General features: G+C 47.3%; 1 protein-coding gene across 15 annotated transcripts in view; it reads left to right on the top strand.

The window, feature by feature from the left end:
- The window catches only part of Tmem39b (transmembrane protein 39B), a 45,987-nt gene that overhangs the window by 16,434 nt on the left and 13,895 nt on the right, over positions 1–15,658 (top strand). For 2 of the 15 annotated variants that reach the window (XM_006994366.4, XM_015987857.3), the window contains exons 1-5: positions 4,590–4,739; positions 7,921–8,047; positions 8,553–8,772; positions 9,332–9,415; positions 9,715–9,869. In XM_006994366.4, coding sequence (XP_006994428.1) covers positions 4,736–4,739; positions 7,921–8,047; positions 8,553–8,772; positions 9,332–9,415; positions 9,715–9,869 — 590 coding nt within the window. In that variant the 5' untranslated portion in view covers positions 4,590–4,735. Of the gene's footprint in view, positions 1–4,589; positions 4,740–4,812; positions 5,498–7,920; positions 8,048–8,552; positions 8,773–9,132; positions 9,215–9,331; positions 9,416–9,714; positions 9,870–15,658 lie in introns of those variants that run through there. The other 13 variants (XM_076565176.1, XM_076565174.1, XM_076565169.1 and 10 more) reach the window with 12 other exon arrangements.

Raw genomic sequence — 15,658 nt, 5'->3', positions numbered from 1 at the left:
ATATCTTCCTGATTGTCACACTAACGTGCAGTATTCCCCAGCCCCTTCTCAGCATGTGTCTGAGAAGGAAGCAAAACAGCACTTAAGTCTGAGCTCCTGTTTTTCTTCCCTCCTGCTTCATGAACTGTTTCTTTGTATGTGGCTCCCTCTGGTGGGATGTTCATGACGGGGACGTAAGGTTGGATATGAGACTGACATTCAGGCCGTTCTGAAGGGAGTTAATATAGAGGGACCAAGCTAAGGGATGAAAATCTGCTTGATGACAACCATCCCATTTCTAATAAAGACTCACAAGAGTGACTAGGATTAATCCTGGTTTTCTAATTAGACAGGTTGGAAGACATGGACTCAAACTAAAATTCCTTGTAGCATCTTATGCCTTAGTCTTTCTAGCTTCAATTACTGTCTTACTTTTGTTTTCCATTGCTATAATAAAATATCCTGACAAGCAATTTGGGAGGGAACGGGTTTGTTTTATCTCACAGTTCAGATTGCAGACCATTGGGAAGTCAAGGCATCAGGAAGCTAAAGCAGCTGATCATAGCCACAGTCAAGAGCAGAGAGCGTGAATGTTCACGCTCTTCAGTCCAGGGCCCCAAACCCAGGAGATGAGTCCTCCCACTTTAGTTAGCATAATTAATATAATCACTACAGGCCAACCTGATCTAGAAAATGCCTCATTAAGACTGTTCCCCAGTTATTCCAGACTATGTGTCAAGTTGATAAAAGAAATCACAATTGTTCTCAAGCCGAATGGAGACTTCTGGGACAAAGCCTAACTCTCTGTGCTGTTCCACCTTCCCACTTCAGAGGACAGGCATCAAAACAATAAGAGGTTCAGGGCAGTGGTGGAGCACGCCTTTAATCCCAGCACTTGGGAGGCAGAGGAAGGTGGATCTCAATGAGTTCAAGGCCAGCCTGGAACTCATTGAGATCTACAAAGTGAGTTCCAGGACAGCCAGGACTGTTACACAGAGAAACCCTGTCTGGGGAAAAAGAAAACAACAACAAAAAACCAAGGACTTTGTTTTATCTCAGTGTTTGGTGGCACATACTTTTAATCTCAGCAGGGGCAGGTGGATTTCTGAGGTTGGAGGTCAGCCTAGTCTACATAGCAGTTCCAAGCAGGCCCTCCAGGGCCCCCACACACACACACACACAAAGGGTGTGGGCTTCTCAGTGGCTTGCTTTATTTTCTCTGTAACAAATATGAATCGTGAAGAGGTTGACAAGAACATAGCCTTGAAGTATAAGGGCTAATGTATACATAGAATGAAAATGGTCCAAGAGATTAGAACATGAACATGAGAAACCCCCAGAACGTTCTTGTGTTGAAAATCAGATCTAAATTTTCTTTTTTCTTTCTTTCTTTTTTTTCCCCGAGACAGGGTTTTTCTGTGTAGCTTTGCACCTTTCCTGGAACTCACTCTGTAGCCCAGGCTGGCCTCGAACTCACATAGTTCTGCCTCTGCCTCCTGAGTGTTGGGATTAAAGGCGTGCGCCACCACCGCCCGGCCAGATCTAAATTTTCTTTACAGTAGACCAAATCAATTAGGAGCTGGGGTGGCTGCAGGTGACATTTCTTCAAAGCCTTCCCTTTGATCAGGGATCACAAGGAGGGGTGTCTCAAGTTTCTTTCTTGATAGTTCTAACATATATACTATGAAAACATCTTATTTTACCTGACTTGGGTCACTAACTCCCCTTCCCTCAGCTCAAACCAGTCACTTTCCTGGAGTAGCAGGGATGTTGGAATGCTTTGATTTGCCACTCATTGCCTACTGGAACTGCAAGAAAATTGACTCAACCACAAAGGGACAGAGTGAGGAAGACTAATTCCCCAAGGAGAATCGGTTTTCTTACTGGGAGAAAGAATGGGTGTGGAGAAGGCAAATTCATACAAAGTGGGTTGGAACTGAGTTTCCCTTGCTCTCCTACACTGAGTTGTATGTATGCCAGATAAATTCAGTAAATAGTTCCTGAGAATTCACTTCTGCAAGGTCTATCGTCTTCTACATTACAGATTCATAGACTTTTCCCTACCAACTCCACAGGCAGTGACCAAGTTCAAGTGATTGTTTCATCCCTATATGGTACAAGCACACTTTAAAACAAAACGGTAGTACTAAAGATTAATCTCAGGGCCTTTTGTACAACAAACAGGCACTGGACCATTAAACAAAACCCCTGAGCTATAGCAAACCTATTAATCTCTCAGATGCCCAATCTGACCCCTCTTGTGAAGTTTTCATACTATTCCTCTGCCTACCTCTGAACTTGGTATAGTTCAATAATAAATTATTCTGCTTCCTCATTAAGGAGCAGCAAATTGTCATCTCTGTGCCCCCAGGATATAGCAGTAACTAAAAATGTTGCCAGGTGTCTCACCCACATTCCCAGATACAGTCTGGCTTCAGTGCATGCCTTGTGCTCACAGAGATCAGAGGACAGCATCAGAACCTCTAGAACTGGAGTACAGACAGTTGTGAGCTGCCATGTAAGTGCTGAGAATTGAGTCTCGGTCCTCTTGAACAGCAAGTTGTGCTACCCAGTGATCTCTCTGGCTCCTTTCTTATTAAAGTTTGATTTTGTGAATATGTGTGACTAAGGGGTGCATGTGTGTGTGTGTGTGTGTGTGTGTGTGTGTGTGTGTGTGTGTGTTTATGCATGTGAGTGCTGGTACCCTCAGACCTGAGAAAGGATTTCCTGGCCTAGTTAGGGTTCTATTGCCATGATATGATAAACACCATGAGCAAAAGTAGTGTGGTGAGCAGAGTTTATTTGAGCTTACAGTTGTCCATTAAATAAGTCAGGGCGGAACCTGGTGACAGGAACTGAAACAGAGGCCATGGAGGAATAATTACTGGTATGTTCCCCATGGCTTGATCAGCTTGCTTGCTTATACATCCCATAGTGGGCTGGACCCTCCCACATCAACCATTGATCAAGAAAATGTCCCACATACTTAAGTATGAGCCAATCTGGTGGATGCAATTATCCTTCATTCCCTCATTAGAGATGTCCCTGGCTTGTGTCAAGTTGACAAGTGTACACTGGGATGCTGGAGTTATTGGTGTTCTGTAAAACGCAATATGCAGTTACCCACTGAGCCATCTCTTCATCCCCCTCCTTGTCCCCCTGCAACCCCAGGTCCTCTGGAAGAGCAGCCAGTGTTCCTAACCGCTGAACCATCGCTCCAGCCCCCTTGTTACTTCTTAAACACAGCAGACTGAGTGCCCTTGCACCCTGTCTGAAATCTTCCCCCTCCCCCCATACTTCCATTTCACTGAAGCCTGCTTTGCCCATCGTATTGAAACGTGCACCCAACACTCTCCTTTCTTCCAAAACTCCCTTCCAACATACTACAGAATTTACTAACTTTATGTTTGCCTGCCCCCACAATTTAAGCTGTAGAAATCTATTAATATCTTCTAATTCGTTTGATTAATATGTGCCAAGCACTGTAATAAGCAATGAAGTCACAAGATAATGATTAAGATTGCTTATGAGGCTGGGAATGTAGCTCAGTGGGAGAACACTTGCCTAGCACACCTGAGATCCTAGTTTCAATCTCCATCACCCCCCACCCCCATAGATTGCAAGGGAAGAAATCACAGGAACAGTAGTAGTAACTCCTTTATAGACTTCCTTCCTCTGTTAAGTGTTTGCCAAACATAATGATAGCTCACACTGATTAAAACAGGTACTACATGGATTATCTCAGTTAATCTTCAACACCTACGAAATAAATTGTGCCTGCATTAGGTTTGATTTCAAGCTCTGCATAAGCCTGTTATGGTGTGAACAATAATTCCGCCACTCTGGAAGAGGAGGATCAGAAATTCAAGGTCATCCTTCCATCCATATCAAATTCAAGGCCAGCCTAGGCTTCCCGAGACCCGGTCTCAAAAACCAAAAGCAAAGGGCTGTTGAGATGGCTCAGCAAGCAAAGGTTCTTAACACCAAGTTGATCTCGGGGTACCTACATGGTAGAAAAAGAGACTCGATTCCTACAGGTTGTCCTCCGACCTCCACTACTGCGCACAGTCTTTGCACGCCAGATTTTAAAATGTTGAAAAAAACCCAAAACCTAATAGGTGGTTATTATCGATACCCAATAATGTAATTTCAAGGCTTGAAAATGGCAGGCGCAGGCTTTAAACTAAGGTGGTGGCCATGAAATGAACAGTGGAAGAAATGTAAGATGCTTAGAGCTTAGTTCGGGTTAGCAAGACTAGGTCAAAGACGACATAGACTTTTGGAGGAAAAGGGAAGTGACTCCAAGGTTTTGACTGAGGTTGACCAAAATACAATAAGACGAGAGAGCAATGAAAGCTCAGTTTGGGACGCGATGAGTTTGAGGTGACTGAGCAGCTCAAGGGTAGGAATCCGCATCGGCGGGAAGGCCGCTCTGGTGTACCCCTCCAGCCTGAACAGAAACGGGGAGAAACACAGGAGGTGGGTCCGCGCCTCCAGACTCTCTTTATCAGCGGTGGCAGGAAAGGCGTGGGAAGGCTAGACAAAGAGCATAAGCACAGCCTTTCATCCGACGGCCCCTTTAAGAAGCGTGTTCCCGGCTCCCAGCCCGCCTAGTATGCAAATTGCGCAGCTGGCGGGAGCGCGCGGCTGATACCCGGCCTGGGCTGCGGCGGTTAGTCCTCTCCCGGCCGCCGTCGGCTCCGACATATTGCCCGCAGGAGCTGCGGCGGCGAACGGAGAGCGCCGGGGGAAGGAGATGGGTGAGCAGAGCTGGCCGGGCTCGCCGGGGCCGCGGGAGAGGGGCGGCTCGGCTGCTAACCGTCGCCCCACGCGGACCGGAGCCGCGGGGAGGGGGAAGGGAAGGGACGCGGCGCAGACGGGACCCCGCCCCTCCGGTGCTGAGGGGGCGGGCCACTGCGTGGTGGGTGGAGCTTCCAAAACAGAAGGCCCGGAGGGGCTTGGGCTTCGCTGGTGGTGGTGGTGGGGGGACAAAGGCGGGGACCACGCACTCCTCTCGGCTGGAAATGGGGGCAGGGCCCCCTGGTGCGTGGGGCTGCGAACTAAGTACGGCTTCTGGTCTGTGGGCTCCGGTGTGGCAGAGACCCTTCTGACTACAGGGTTTTTAAAACACGGAGGGCGGAGGGACAGGAGGGAGACCTAGCCCACCAAGGGAGCCCATTCTGAGCCAAGCTTCTAGCCCAAGAGAGCTTTGACTGGCTTGTGGGCGCGGCCTTTGGGGTGACAGTGGTGTGTGGTCGGCGTTTCTGGGCCGAGGACTTTATGTGGGTGCAGAGCTTCTAAAAGTGAGTGGGCGTGGGCAGAGTTCCTGGGCTGTGTGGGGTTTTCCAAGCCAAATATAACAGTGTATGAACAAAGCTTCCGGTCTGGGGGCTTGGTGAGGTCAGAGCTTTGGACATGCACGTTTTGAAGATCTGTCAGAAAACCCTCCGAGCCTGGAAAGCCTGGGCACACTGTGTATGAATGGAGGCTACCGTGTCGTCATGAGGAAGGTGAACAGGTTGTGACTTCGATGAAGGGTTTTGGGAGCCAAGTGCAGGGTCCACTAAGCTCAGGGATACAGCTTTGTAAAAATCATAAGTTTTGGATTCACAACCACGGCGCTGTCCCAGAAGCCATCTTGATGTGAAGCTCAGGCCCTGGGTCCTTGAGTTAGATCTCAAAGTCCTGGAGGAAAAGCTGACTAGATTGTAAATTTCTGGAGACTCATATCCAGATAATGCAGCAAATACCAGAGCTGAGGAGCTCATGACTCAGAGCCTCCCACTTACTGTCTCTTGCATCCTGTAAACTCAGTTTACTCATCTGAAAATACTACCTCACTGGACCTATTCACTTATGAATATATACCCCAGTGAACTGCAATAAGGGAAACAGCCCTGACAGAGACAAGCACTGTCTGGCTGCACACGCCTGTAATCCTAGCTGAGGCAGGTGGATTGTGAGTTTAAGGCTGCCCTGTGCTACATACATAGTGAGTTGCTTTAAAAAAAATTAATTTACCGACATTCCATTTCAGTGGAAGAGACAGTAAACATGTTAACAAATAAGATCATTTCAGAGGTACTGGAGAGATTGCAGTTTCGAGTGTTTGTTACTCCTGCAGACAGCCTCGGTTCAATTCCTAGCACCCACACTGTGACTCACAGCTATCCCTAGTTCAGGCTCCAGGGATCCAAAGCCCTCTTCTGACTTCTGCACCCACTGGGCACACGTGGTGCACATACATACATGCAGGCAAAATATTCATACACAGAAAATAAATTTTAGAAAAATTTTTTTAAAAAAGATAATTTTGGAGAGTGAACTATGGAAAAAACTAAAAATAAGAAAAGAGAGTAATGAGGGCAGCTGTTTCATAATGGCAGTTGGGGGGATGGGAAGGCTCAGAGGCTGAAGTGCTCCTGGCCAGAGTGAGGATCAGATCTGGGTCCCCAGCACCTATCTGGCTGGGCAGGTGTGGCAACCCACCTGTAATCAATCTCAGCACTTGGGAGGCAAAAATGGATCCCTGGGGCAAACTGGTTAGTGAAATGATGAGCTCTGAGTTCAGCAGGAGACCCGGTCTTGCTACACAAAGTGGAGCACAATCAAAAAGACACTGGGTGGGCAGTGGTGGTGAGCACCTTTGATCCCAGCACTCAGGAGGCGGGGGCAGAGGCAGGTGGATCTCTGTGAGTTCGAGGCCAGCCTGGTCTACAGAGTGAGTTCCAGGACAGCCAGGGCTACTCAGAAAAAACCTGTCTTGAAAAACCAAAAACGAAACAAACAAACAACCCAACAACAAAAACAAAACAAAATGAAAAAGATACTGGCCATAAATTTCTGGCCTTCACACACACACACACACACACACACACACACACACACACACACGTATATATACATGAGCCCAAAATGTCAGTAAGGCTGCTGGTAAGGCTTAGTGGTGGAGCATGTGCTTAGCATGTTCAAAGACCTGGATTCCAAACAGCATTTCAAGAAGAAGTGAATAAAAAAAGAGATTGTGACGACAGCCTAGTGTGTAATGTAGCTGCCACTCAAGCACAAGGACCTGAGTTTGATCCCCAGAATCCATTTAAAGAAGTTGAATATGGCGGCATAAGCTTGTAATCCTCACACTGTAGAGACTGAGACCAGTGGATCCCTGGGGCTCACTGGCCAGCTAACCTGGTGAGTCCCCGGCCAGTGAGAGGGCCTGGGTTTTGTTTTGTTTTTCAAGACAGGGTTTCTGTGTAGCTTTGGTGCCTGTCCTGGAACTCACTCTGTAGACCAGGCTGGCTTCAAATTCATAGAAATCCGCCTGCCTCTGCCTCCCTAGTGCTGGGATTAAAGGCGTGCACCACCACTGCCCGGCTGAGAGAGTCCTGTTTTTTAAAGTAATCAGAACAGCAGGTAGAGAACTGACCTGCTGACCTGAGTTCAATCCCTGGAACCCAACTCCCAAAAGTTACTTCTGACCTCTGTGTGCAGGATGTGGTGTGCACTCTCTCTCACCCATGGTAATAACAAGTAAAAAAAAGATGGGAAATCTCCACTAGAAGAAGAAAATAAATAGAGAAGGGCAGTCAGGAGGAGCTCACCAGACACAGCAGGTACAGTAAATACAAGGGAGGACTTACTGGGCAGAGAAGGGTCGTGATGGCTAGAGCACAGGGTGGGGACACAACACAGGGCAGAGAAGAGCAGGGGGTAAAGTCCAGGCAGGATCTGCTCTGTCAGCCCCTGTGAGGTTTGAAGAAGAAAATGAAATATGTAAGCTCCAGGCTAGCCTCTTCCACATAGCAAGTTCCAGCCAGGAAAGCCAGGCTTCTAGAACTCAAAAATCAAACAGAAGGAAAGGAAGGGAAGAACGGAAGGAAGGAAGTGAAATTGCAGTTAACTAAGACAGCATTGCTGTCATCCTTGATGTACGCTCTGCAGGAGGACGAAGAGGGCCCAACAGGACATCTTACTGTCGCAATCCACTCTGTGAGCCAGGATCTTCAGGGGCCTCCGGTGGAGGCCATACTTCCAGTGCATCTGTGACCAGCGTCCGTTCCCGAACCAGGTGAGCTGCCTCTGTGTCTCTCATTCCTTCCTGTGGCAGTGTGCACGCCGGTGTCCCTCACTGGATGTTAGGATCTACTATCCTACGTGCCAGGTGGAGGTAGAGGAGACTGAGCGGCTGCAAAAACCAGAGCAAGCTCTGAGGGTGTTCACTTGGAGAGATCCCATGAGACTGGGCAGAGTAAGCCGCAGCCCTTGGTTCCAGTTGGGTTCTACTCCTGATGGACTGATGGATGGCTTGCACAGGTTGCCATTTGCCTGTGAACCTCCTTTTCCTAATCTGTAAAGCAAGCCTAATAATTCCCTTCTGGGAAGCGTGGGGGACCTGAATAAAGTCAGGAGAGGAAAGGCTCTTTTCTCTGCTCCTTTTGTCTACCAGGCAAGCAGAGAAGGGCCCCATCCCTGTGAGCTGATGGAACCCCCAGTCCTGTGCTCCAGAAGCTTTCCCAGTCAGGTTCCCAGGGTACTAGGACGTTGCCCCTGACGTTACTTCTCTCCACCTCCAGGACCAGTTCTGGGACGGGCCTCTCCAGCCCTCCGCTGGCCACCCAGACAGTTGTACCTCTTCAGCACTGCAAGATCCCCGAGCTGCCGGTCCAGGCCAGCATTCTCTTTGAGCTCCAGCTCTTCTTCTGCCAGCTCATAGCCCTGTTCGTGCACTACATCAACATCTATAAGACAGTCTGGTGGTACCCACCCTCACACCCACCCTCCCACACCTCCCTGGTAGGTGCTCCATCAGGGTCCCTGTGTGTGTGTGTGTGTGTGTGTGTGTGTGTTGCTTGATTTGAATTTAGCATAGCTTACCAAGCACCAGTATGTACCCACTACATACCTGGCTCCATACTGGGCATGATGGAACAGAATTGATGGTTCTTAACTATTTCTAGTGTGCTTAGGACTGTACTGGGCTTGTAAGGATAGCAGAGTTCATCTGACGCAGACTGGATCCTAAGGCCTGTCTGAGAGATGAGTCATGGGAATGTATGAATGTTCCAGGGGTGGAAAGAACTCTGGACAGAAGAGGAGGTTCAGGGACATGGGTGTTAGAGCAGAAGTGCTCACACGCCACTCTCTTATCCCCAGGGACTGTCCCACTCCCTTCTCTGGGTCCTGTTCTACTCCTCTAGGTAATTTCCTGGCCTGAGTCAGCTGGAGGCCAATGAAGGTCAGAGAATGGGGACAGTCTCTGTGGAAAGGACTGGGCAGTGGGAGGCAACGGGTGTAAGAAAAGCCTATGTATGGCGAAGGGGCCCTTTTGACCCCCAGGCCTCTGCCCTGACAGAACTTCCACCTGATCGACTTCAACTTGCTGATGGTGACCACCATTGTTCTGGGCCGCCGCTTCATTGGGTCCATCGTGAAGGAGGTGATTGGGTCCTAGAGGCTGGACAGGGACTTTGGGACTCCCTTTTCCCCCTGGGCTACCAAAAGACGACACCTAACCCTGAGTCCTAAAGCATTTCCTTTGAGCTCCTTGTGGACTTACTTGAACATTGATTGGCTCTCCCAGTCCACTGGGCTCAGAAAGACTGACCTTATTGGGCTCTTCCCAGCGTGCAGTGCACCTTCCCTGGGTGGCATTATAGGCCATGTTTGGTGGGGTTTGGGCCTAGCTCCTGTGACCTCCATCCAAGGCCCTGTCCTGTCGTATCTCCCCCGACCCAGGCTTCTCAGAGGGGGAAGGTCTCCCTCTTTCGCTCCATCCTGCTGTTCCTCACCCGCTTCACCGTTCTCACGGCAACAGGCTGGAGTCTGTGCCGGTCCCTCATCCACCTCTTCAGGACCTACTCCTTCCTGAACCTCCTGTTCCTCTGCTATCCGTGAGTACCCCTCACCTCAGCCCTCGGTGCCTAGCACCAGATGCTTGAATCTGTCCTTTGTATGGCTGGGTCATCAGGCCTCTGTACCTGGAAGACTCACGGGCAGGCAGCAACAGTAACCTCTCTCAGCGTCTGGTGACATCTGCTGAGCAGGGTGGTTAGCCTTTTTTTTTTTTTTTTTTTTTTTTTTTCAGAAGAAATTGAAGTGGTATAAGCTACCCACCTCTACTGTTGGGAGGTTGGAATGGGATTCAGCTCTAATGAATACCCAAGGGAACATTTACAAATGGGAATGATGGGGCTGCTTTGTCTCTCTGTCTTCCTTTCCTTTCTCTATGGTTTTTGTTGGTTTTGTTTTTGTTTTTTTGTTGGTTTTTTCTTTTCTTTTCTTTTTTTTTTTTTGAGTTCCTGTTCTCTCTGTATCGCCCCCCTCCTCCTCCCTTTTCACCTCTCTCCCTCCCCTCAGTGTTTATGAAATGTCTTGAGGCTGCTCCATGTCTTTGTTTACACGTCTCTGAGTGTCTGTGTGTGAAACATGCCTGTGTGTATACGTGTCTGCACATGCACATGCATGTTCGTCTCAGTCTCTGCTGAGCTCACTAGCCTGCCCCACCACAAACTCAGTTGTTCAAGATGGAGAGATGGTAGCCGGGAAGAGCCCAGAACTGCCCTTTTCCAGTCCTGAATCCGTCTCCTGGCTTCCTGGGCATTAACAGTTACTTCCTAACCTTATCATTTCTGGTCCATGGACTTCCTCAGAGTGGGCCAGTTCTGGCTCTTGGAAAGCTTTGGAGTTGGATCCTTCACTTCCCTATCCTGCAGAACTAAGAACTGCTGGTGTGGGTGCCCTGTCACACTTGCTTATAAGTAGGGTTTTTGTGAGTTTAAAAGGTATTGATCAGCACTTGGGAGGCAGAGGCAGGTGGATCTCTGTGAGTTCGAGGCCAGCCTGGGCTACAGAGTGAGTTCCAGGAAAGGTGCCAAAGGTACACAGAGAAACCCTATCTTGAAAAAAACAAACAAACAAAAAAGGTATTTATCAGCCAGGTGGTGTTGGTGCATGACATTAATCCCAGCATTTGGGAGGTAGAGGCAGGTGGATCTCTGTAACTTCAAGGCCAGCCTGGTCTACAGCGTGAGATCCAGGGCAGCCAAGTGTAGACAGATTATTCTTAGGGCTGTCAGCTCACAAAAAGTTACACAGAGACTTACTAACTATAAAAGCTCAGCCTATAGCTTAGGCTTGTTCCATTAGCTCTTATAACTTAAATTAACTCATTTCTGTTCATCTACGTGTTGCCACCTGACTCGTGGCTTTTACCTCTCCTCTGTGTACAGCTGACAGCTCTTACTTTCTTCTTCCCAGAGCTCTCTCTGTCCAGAAGTCCCACCTATACCTCCTGCCTATCTATTAGCCATTTAGCTTTTTATTAAACCAATTGCAGTGACTCTCTCCACACTGTGTAAAGGAATATTCTGCAATAGCCAGGGCTCTACAGAGAAACCCTGTCTGGGGGCGGGGGAAGTAAAACAAAAATACACACACACACACACACACACACACACATATATAAACCTTTATGTGTATGAGTGTTTGGACCACATGTACATATGTGCATGAAGAGTCTTTGGAGGCAAGAAGATGGTGTCAGATCCCTTGGCATTGGAGTTATGACAGTTATGAACTGCCATGTAGGTGCTAGAAACTGAACCCAATTCCTCTGCGAAGAGTAACAAGTATTCTTAACCACTGAGCTATCACCCCAGACCCCAAAAGAGAGGTTTTTATATCCTAGCCTGGCCTTGAATTTGATATGTAGCCAAGGCTAACCTTGAGGCTAACCCTCCTCCCTTCACCTGAGGAGTGCTGAATTACAGGTTTTTGCCATTGTACTCCTGTATATGTGGTGCTGGGGACCATGACCCAGAACTTCCTGTATGCTAGGCAGGCAGGCACTCCATTACTTCTAGATTTTAATTATGTGACTGACACCTGTCCTTTTTTTTTTTTTTTTTTTTTTTTTTCTTTTTTTTGAGACAGGGTTTCTCTGTGTAGTTTTGGTGCCTGTCCTGGATCTTGCTCTGTAGACCAGGCTGGCCTCGAACTCACAGAGATTCACCTGCATCTGCCTCCCTAGTGCTGGGATTAAAGGCATGTGCCACCACCGCCCAGCTTCCTTTCATTTCTTTTCGTCTTTCCTTGAAGCACTCCTGTGTTGCATTAACATATTATGGATAGCTGAATTTATGGGATATGAAGATAATACCTTTAGTGGATATCTGAGTTGTTACACACTTGTGCTTACTGGGATTTTTAAATAACCATATAACTTAGATATTTTTTCATAACAATAGATATAAGAATAGCCTCATATATGCATTTCATGGTATATACTTTTGTTTATTTGTTTGTTTTTTCCAGACAGAGTTTCTCTGTGTAGCCCTCGCTGTCCTGCAACTCGTTCTGTAGACCAGGCTGGCCTTGAACTCAGAGATCTGCCTGCCTCTTACTCCCAAGTGCTGGGATTAAAGGTGGGTGTGCAACCACTACTGCCCAGCTTACTTTTTTTTTTTATTTAAAGATTTATTTATTTATTATGTATACATTGTTCTGTCTGCACATATCCCTGCAGGCCAGAAGAGGGCACCAGATCTCATTACAGATGGTTGTGAGCCACCATGTGGTTGTTGGGAATTGAACTCAGGACCTTTGGAAGAACAAGCAGTGCTCTTAACCTCTGAGCCATCTCTCCAGCCCCCAGCTTACTTTATTTTTTTTTTTTTTCAGTCATATTTTATTAGCTGAATGTGAAGGTTCATGACTTTAATCCTAGCATGCTAGAGGCAGAGGCAGGTGGATTTCTGTGAATTTGAGACCACCCTGGTTTATATATTGAGGACCAGACCAGTAACAGCTATACAGTAAAACCCTGTTTCATTTCTTCCTTCCTTCCTTTTTACTTATTTTGGTTTTTCAAGATGGTGTTTTCTCTCTTGTAGCCCAGCTGTCCTGGAACTCACTCTGTAGACCAGGCTGGCCTCGAACTCAGAGATTCGCCTGCCTCTGCTTCCTGAGTGCTGGGACTAAAGGTATGTTCCACCACCTCCTGGCAGGAGAGACCCTGTTTCTTAAAAAAGAAAAAAAAAAAGGATTCTATCTCTTTGCGTGTGGAAAGTGGTATATAAGCGTGCCGCAGTGTACAGGACCTGCAGAGGATAAGTGGCAAGAGTTGGTTCTCTTCTTCCGCCGTGTGGGTTCCTGGGACCAAACTTGGGGTGCTTTGGTGCTGAGCCACCTCAGCATTGCCCTGGCGTTTTCACAGTTTGGTTTGTCTGCACTTACAGTTTGAGAGTGTCTTTTCCTTGTGACTAGTACACATACTTCTGTGCACCTTCAGTATTACTGCCCAACAGATTCCTAGAGGTCAGAACCACTGCACAAAGAGCATTTTCTCTACATGTGTTACCAATTTTAACAAACTGGGCCAATGAGATGCTCAGTGAGTAAAGGTGTTCCCCTGACACCCTGGGATCCACATGGTGTAAGGAGAGCACCAGCTCCTTCGGGTTGTCCTCTGGCTTGCACAGGTATGCTATGTGTGGCATGCCTCCCTCCCCACTCACCCCTACTTCTACTAAATAAGTTAATATAATAAAAAGATACTACAACCTCCCATCCCATCATTCAGGTTTCTAGTTCCATGCTATAAAATAAAGACAGAATTTCACTGTGTAGCCCTGGGTGTCCTGGAACTGACTCTGTAAACCAGGCTGGCCTTGAACTCACAGAGCTCCATCTGCCTTTGCCTCCAGAGCGTTGAGGCTAAAGATCTGCACCACCACAACGTGGCAAAACAAGTCTCTTAGCTGGGAGTCATGGCACATTCCTATAATCCCTCTGCTCAGGAGGCAGGAGAGTTGAGAATTCAAGGTTTTTACCAGCTACGTAGCAGAGTGGTTAGCTTGGGCTACATGACACCGTGTGTGTGTGTGTGTGTGTGTGTGTGTGTGTGTGTGTGTGTGTGTGTGTGTGTGTGTCCGTGTGTGTGTCCATCCGTCCGTCCGTCCGCTCCCTCCCTGCAAAAAAAGCTAGGCATAGTGATACAGGCCTTTACCCAGCACTTGGGAGACAGGCAGATCTCTGAGTTTGAGGCCATCCTTATCTGCATAGTTCAAGGACAGCCAGAGCTACATAATGAGACTTTGTCTTAAAAAGTGGGGGTATGGGCTAGAGAGATGGCTCAGCAGTTAAGAACACTGACTATTCTTCCCGAGGACCCAGGTTCAATGCCTAGCACTCACATAGCAATTCACAACTGTCTATAACTCCAGTTCTAAGGCACCGGACACCTTCACAGGCAAAACACAAATGCACAAAAAATAAAAGTAAATAATTAAAAACAAAACAAAACAACTGGGCAATGGTGGTGCCCACTTTTAATCCCAGCACTCAGGAGGCAGAAGCAGGCAGATCTCTGTGAGTTCAGTGCAGCCTGTGTGTGTGTACAGAATGAGTTCTGGGACAGCCAGGGCTACAAAGAAAGACCTTGTCTCAAAAACAAACAAACAAACAAAAAAATCAACCAACAAACACATCTCTTTTACTTACAGTTTTATGTATTTTTTAGTTTTATGCTTTATTCATTTATTTGAGGTAGAGTCTCACAGTATAACCCTAGCTAGCTCAGAACTCACTGTGTATCCCAAGCTGGCATCAGACTCAAAATGCTCCACCTGCCTCTGCTTCTCCGATGGGACTAAAGGCATGTTCCTCCATGTCTTAATACTTAAATTATTATATCTATATCTTGATTATTACTTAAAACTTTTATTTATTTATTTATTTATTTATTTATTTATTTATTTATTTATTTATTTATTTATTTTGAGACAGGGTTTCTCTGTAGCTTTGCACCTGTCCTGGAACTCGCTCTGCAGCCCAGGCTGGCCTCGAACTCACAGAGATCCGCCTGGCTCTGCCTTCCGAGTGCTGGAATTAAAGGCATGCGCCACCACCACCCGGCATACTTAAAACTTTTATTTAGTAGTTTTATAATTAGCTAATGCATTCATATAATTAAAGTTGGGTTTTTTGTTTGTTTATTTGTTTGTTTTCAAGACAGGGTTTCTCTGTGTAGCCCTGGCTGTTCTGGAACTCACTCTGTAGACCAGGCTGTTCTCAAATTCACAGAAATCTACTTGCCTCTGCCTCCCGAGTGCTGAGATTAAAGGTGTGTGCAACCACCGCCTGGCTTGGTTTATTTTTTTGTTGTTGTTTGTTTGTTTTTAATGTTTGGGTTTTGGGGCTTGGGGAATTGAGACAGGGTCTCCCTATGTAGCCAATTAAGAGCTCTGACTGCTCTTCCAGAGCCCCTGGGTTCCATTCTCAGCACCCACATGGTGACTCACAACTCAGCTTCAGTTGCAGAGGATCCTGGCATCCTCAGGCACTGCATGCGTATGGTGCAGAGCCGTAACACATAGGCAGAAGACTCATAAAATAAAAGTTAAATATTTTTTTTAAGTCAAAAGATGTAAAAGCGTAAACTGCAAAAGTCCACCCCTGAGCCGGGCGGTGGTGGCGCACGCCTTTAATCCCAGCACTCGGGAGGCAGAGCCAGGCGGATCTCTGTGAGTTCGAGGCCAGCCTGGGCTACCAAGTGAGTTCCAGGAAAGGCGCAAAGCTACACAGAGAAACCCTGTCTCGAAAAACCAAAAAAAAAAAAAAACACCAAAAAGTCCACCCCTGACTGCTGCTGCCTCCCAGGCATCTTGTTTCCCTTCCAAGG

This window comes from Peromyscus maniculatus, chromosome 2, assembly GCF_049852395.1.
Source record: "Peromyscus maniculatus bairdii isolate BWxNUB_F1_BW_parent chromosome 2, HU_Pman_BW_mat_3.1, whole genome shotgun sequence".
NCBI lineage: Eukaryota > Metazoa > Chordata > Mammalia > Rodentia > Cricetidae > Peromyscus > Peromyscus maniculatus.
Note: the sequence above shows the minus strand (reverse complement) of the source record. Positions and strands in the feature narration are given on the sequence as shown.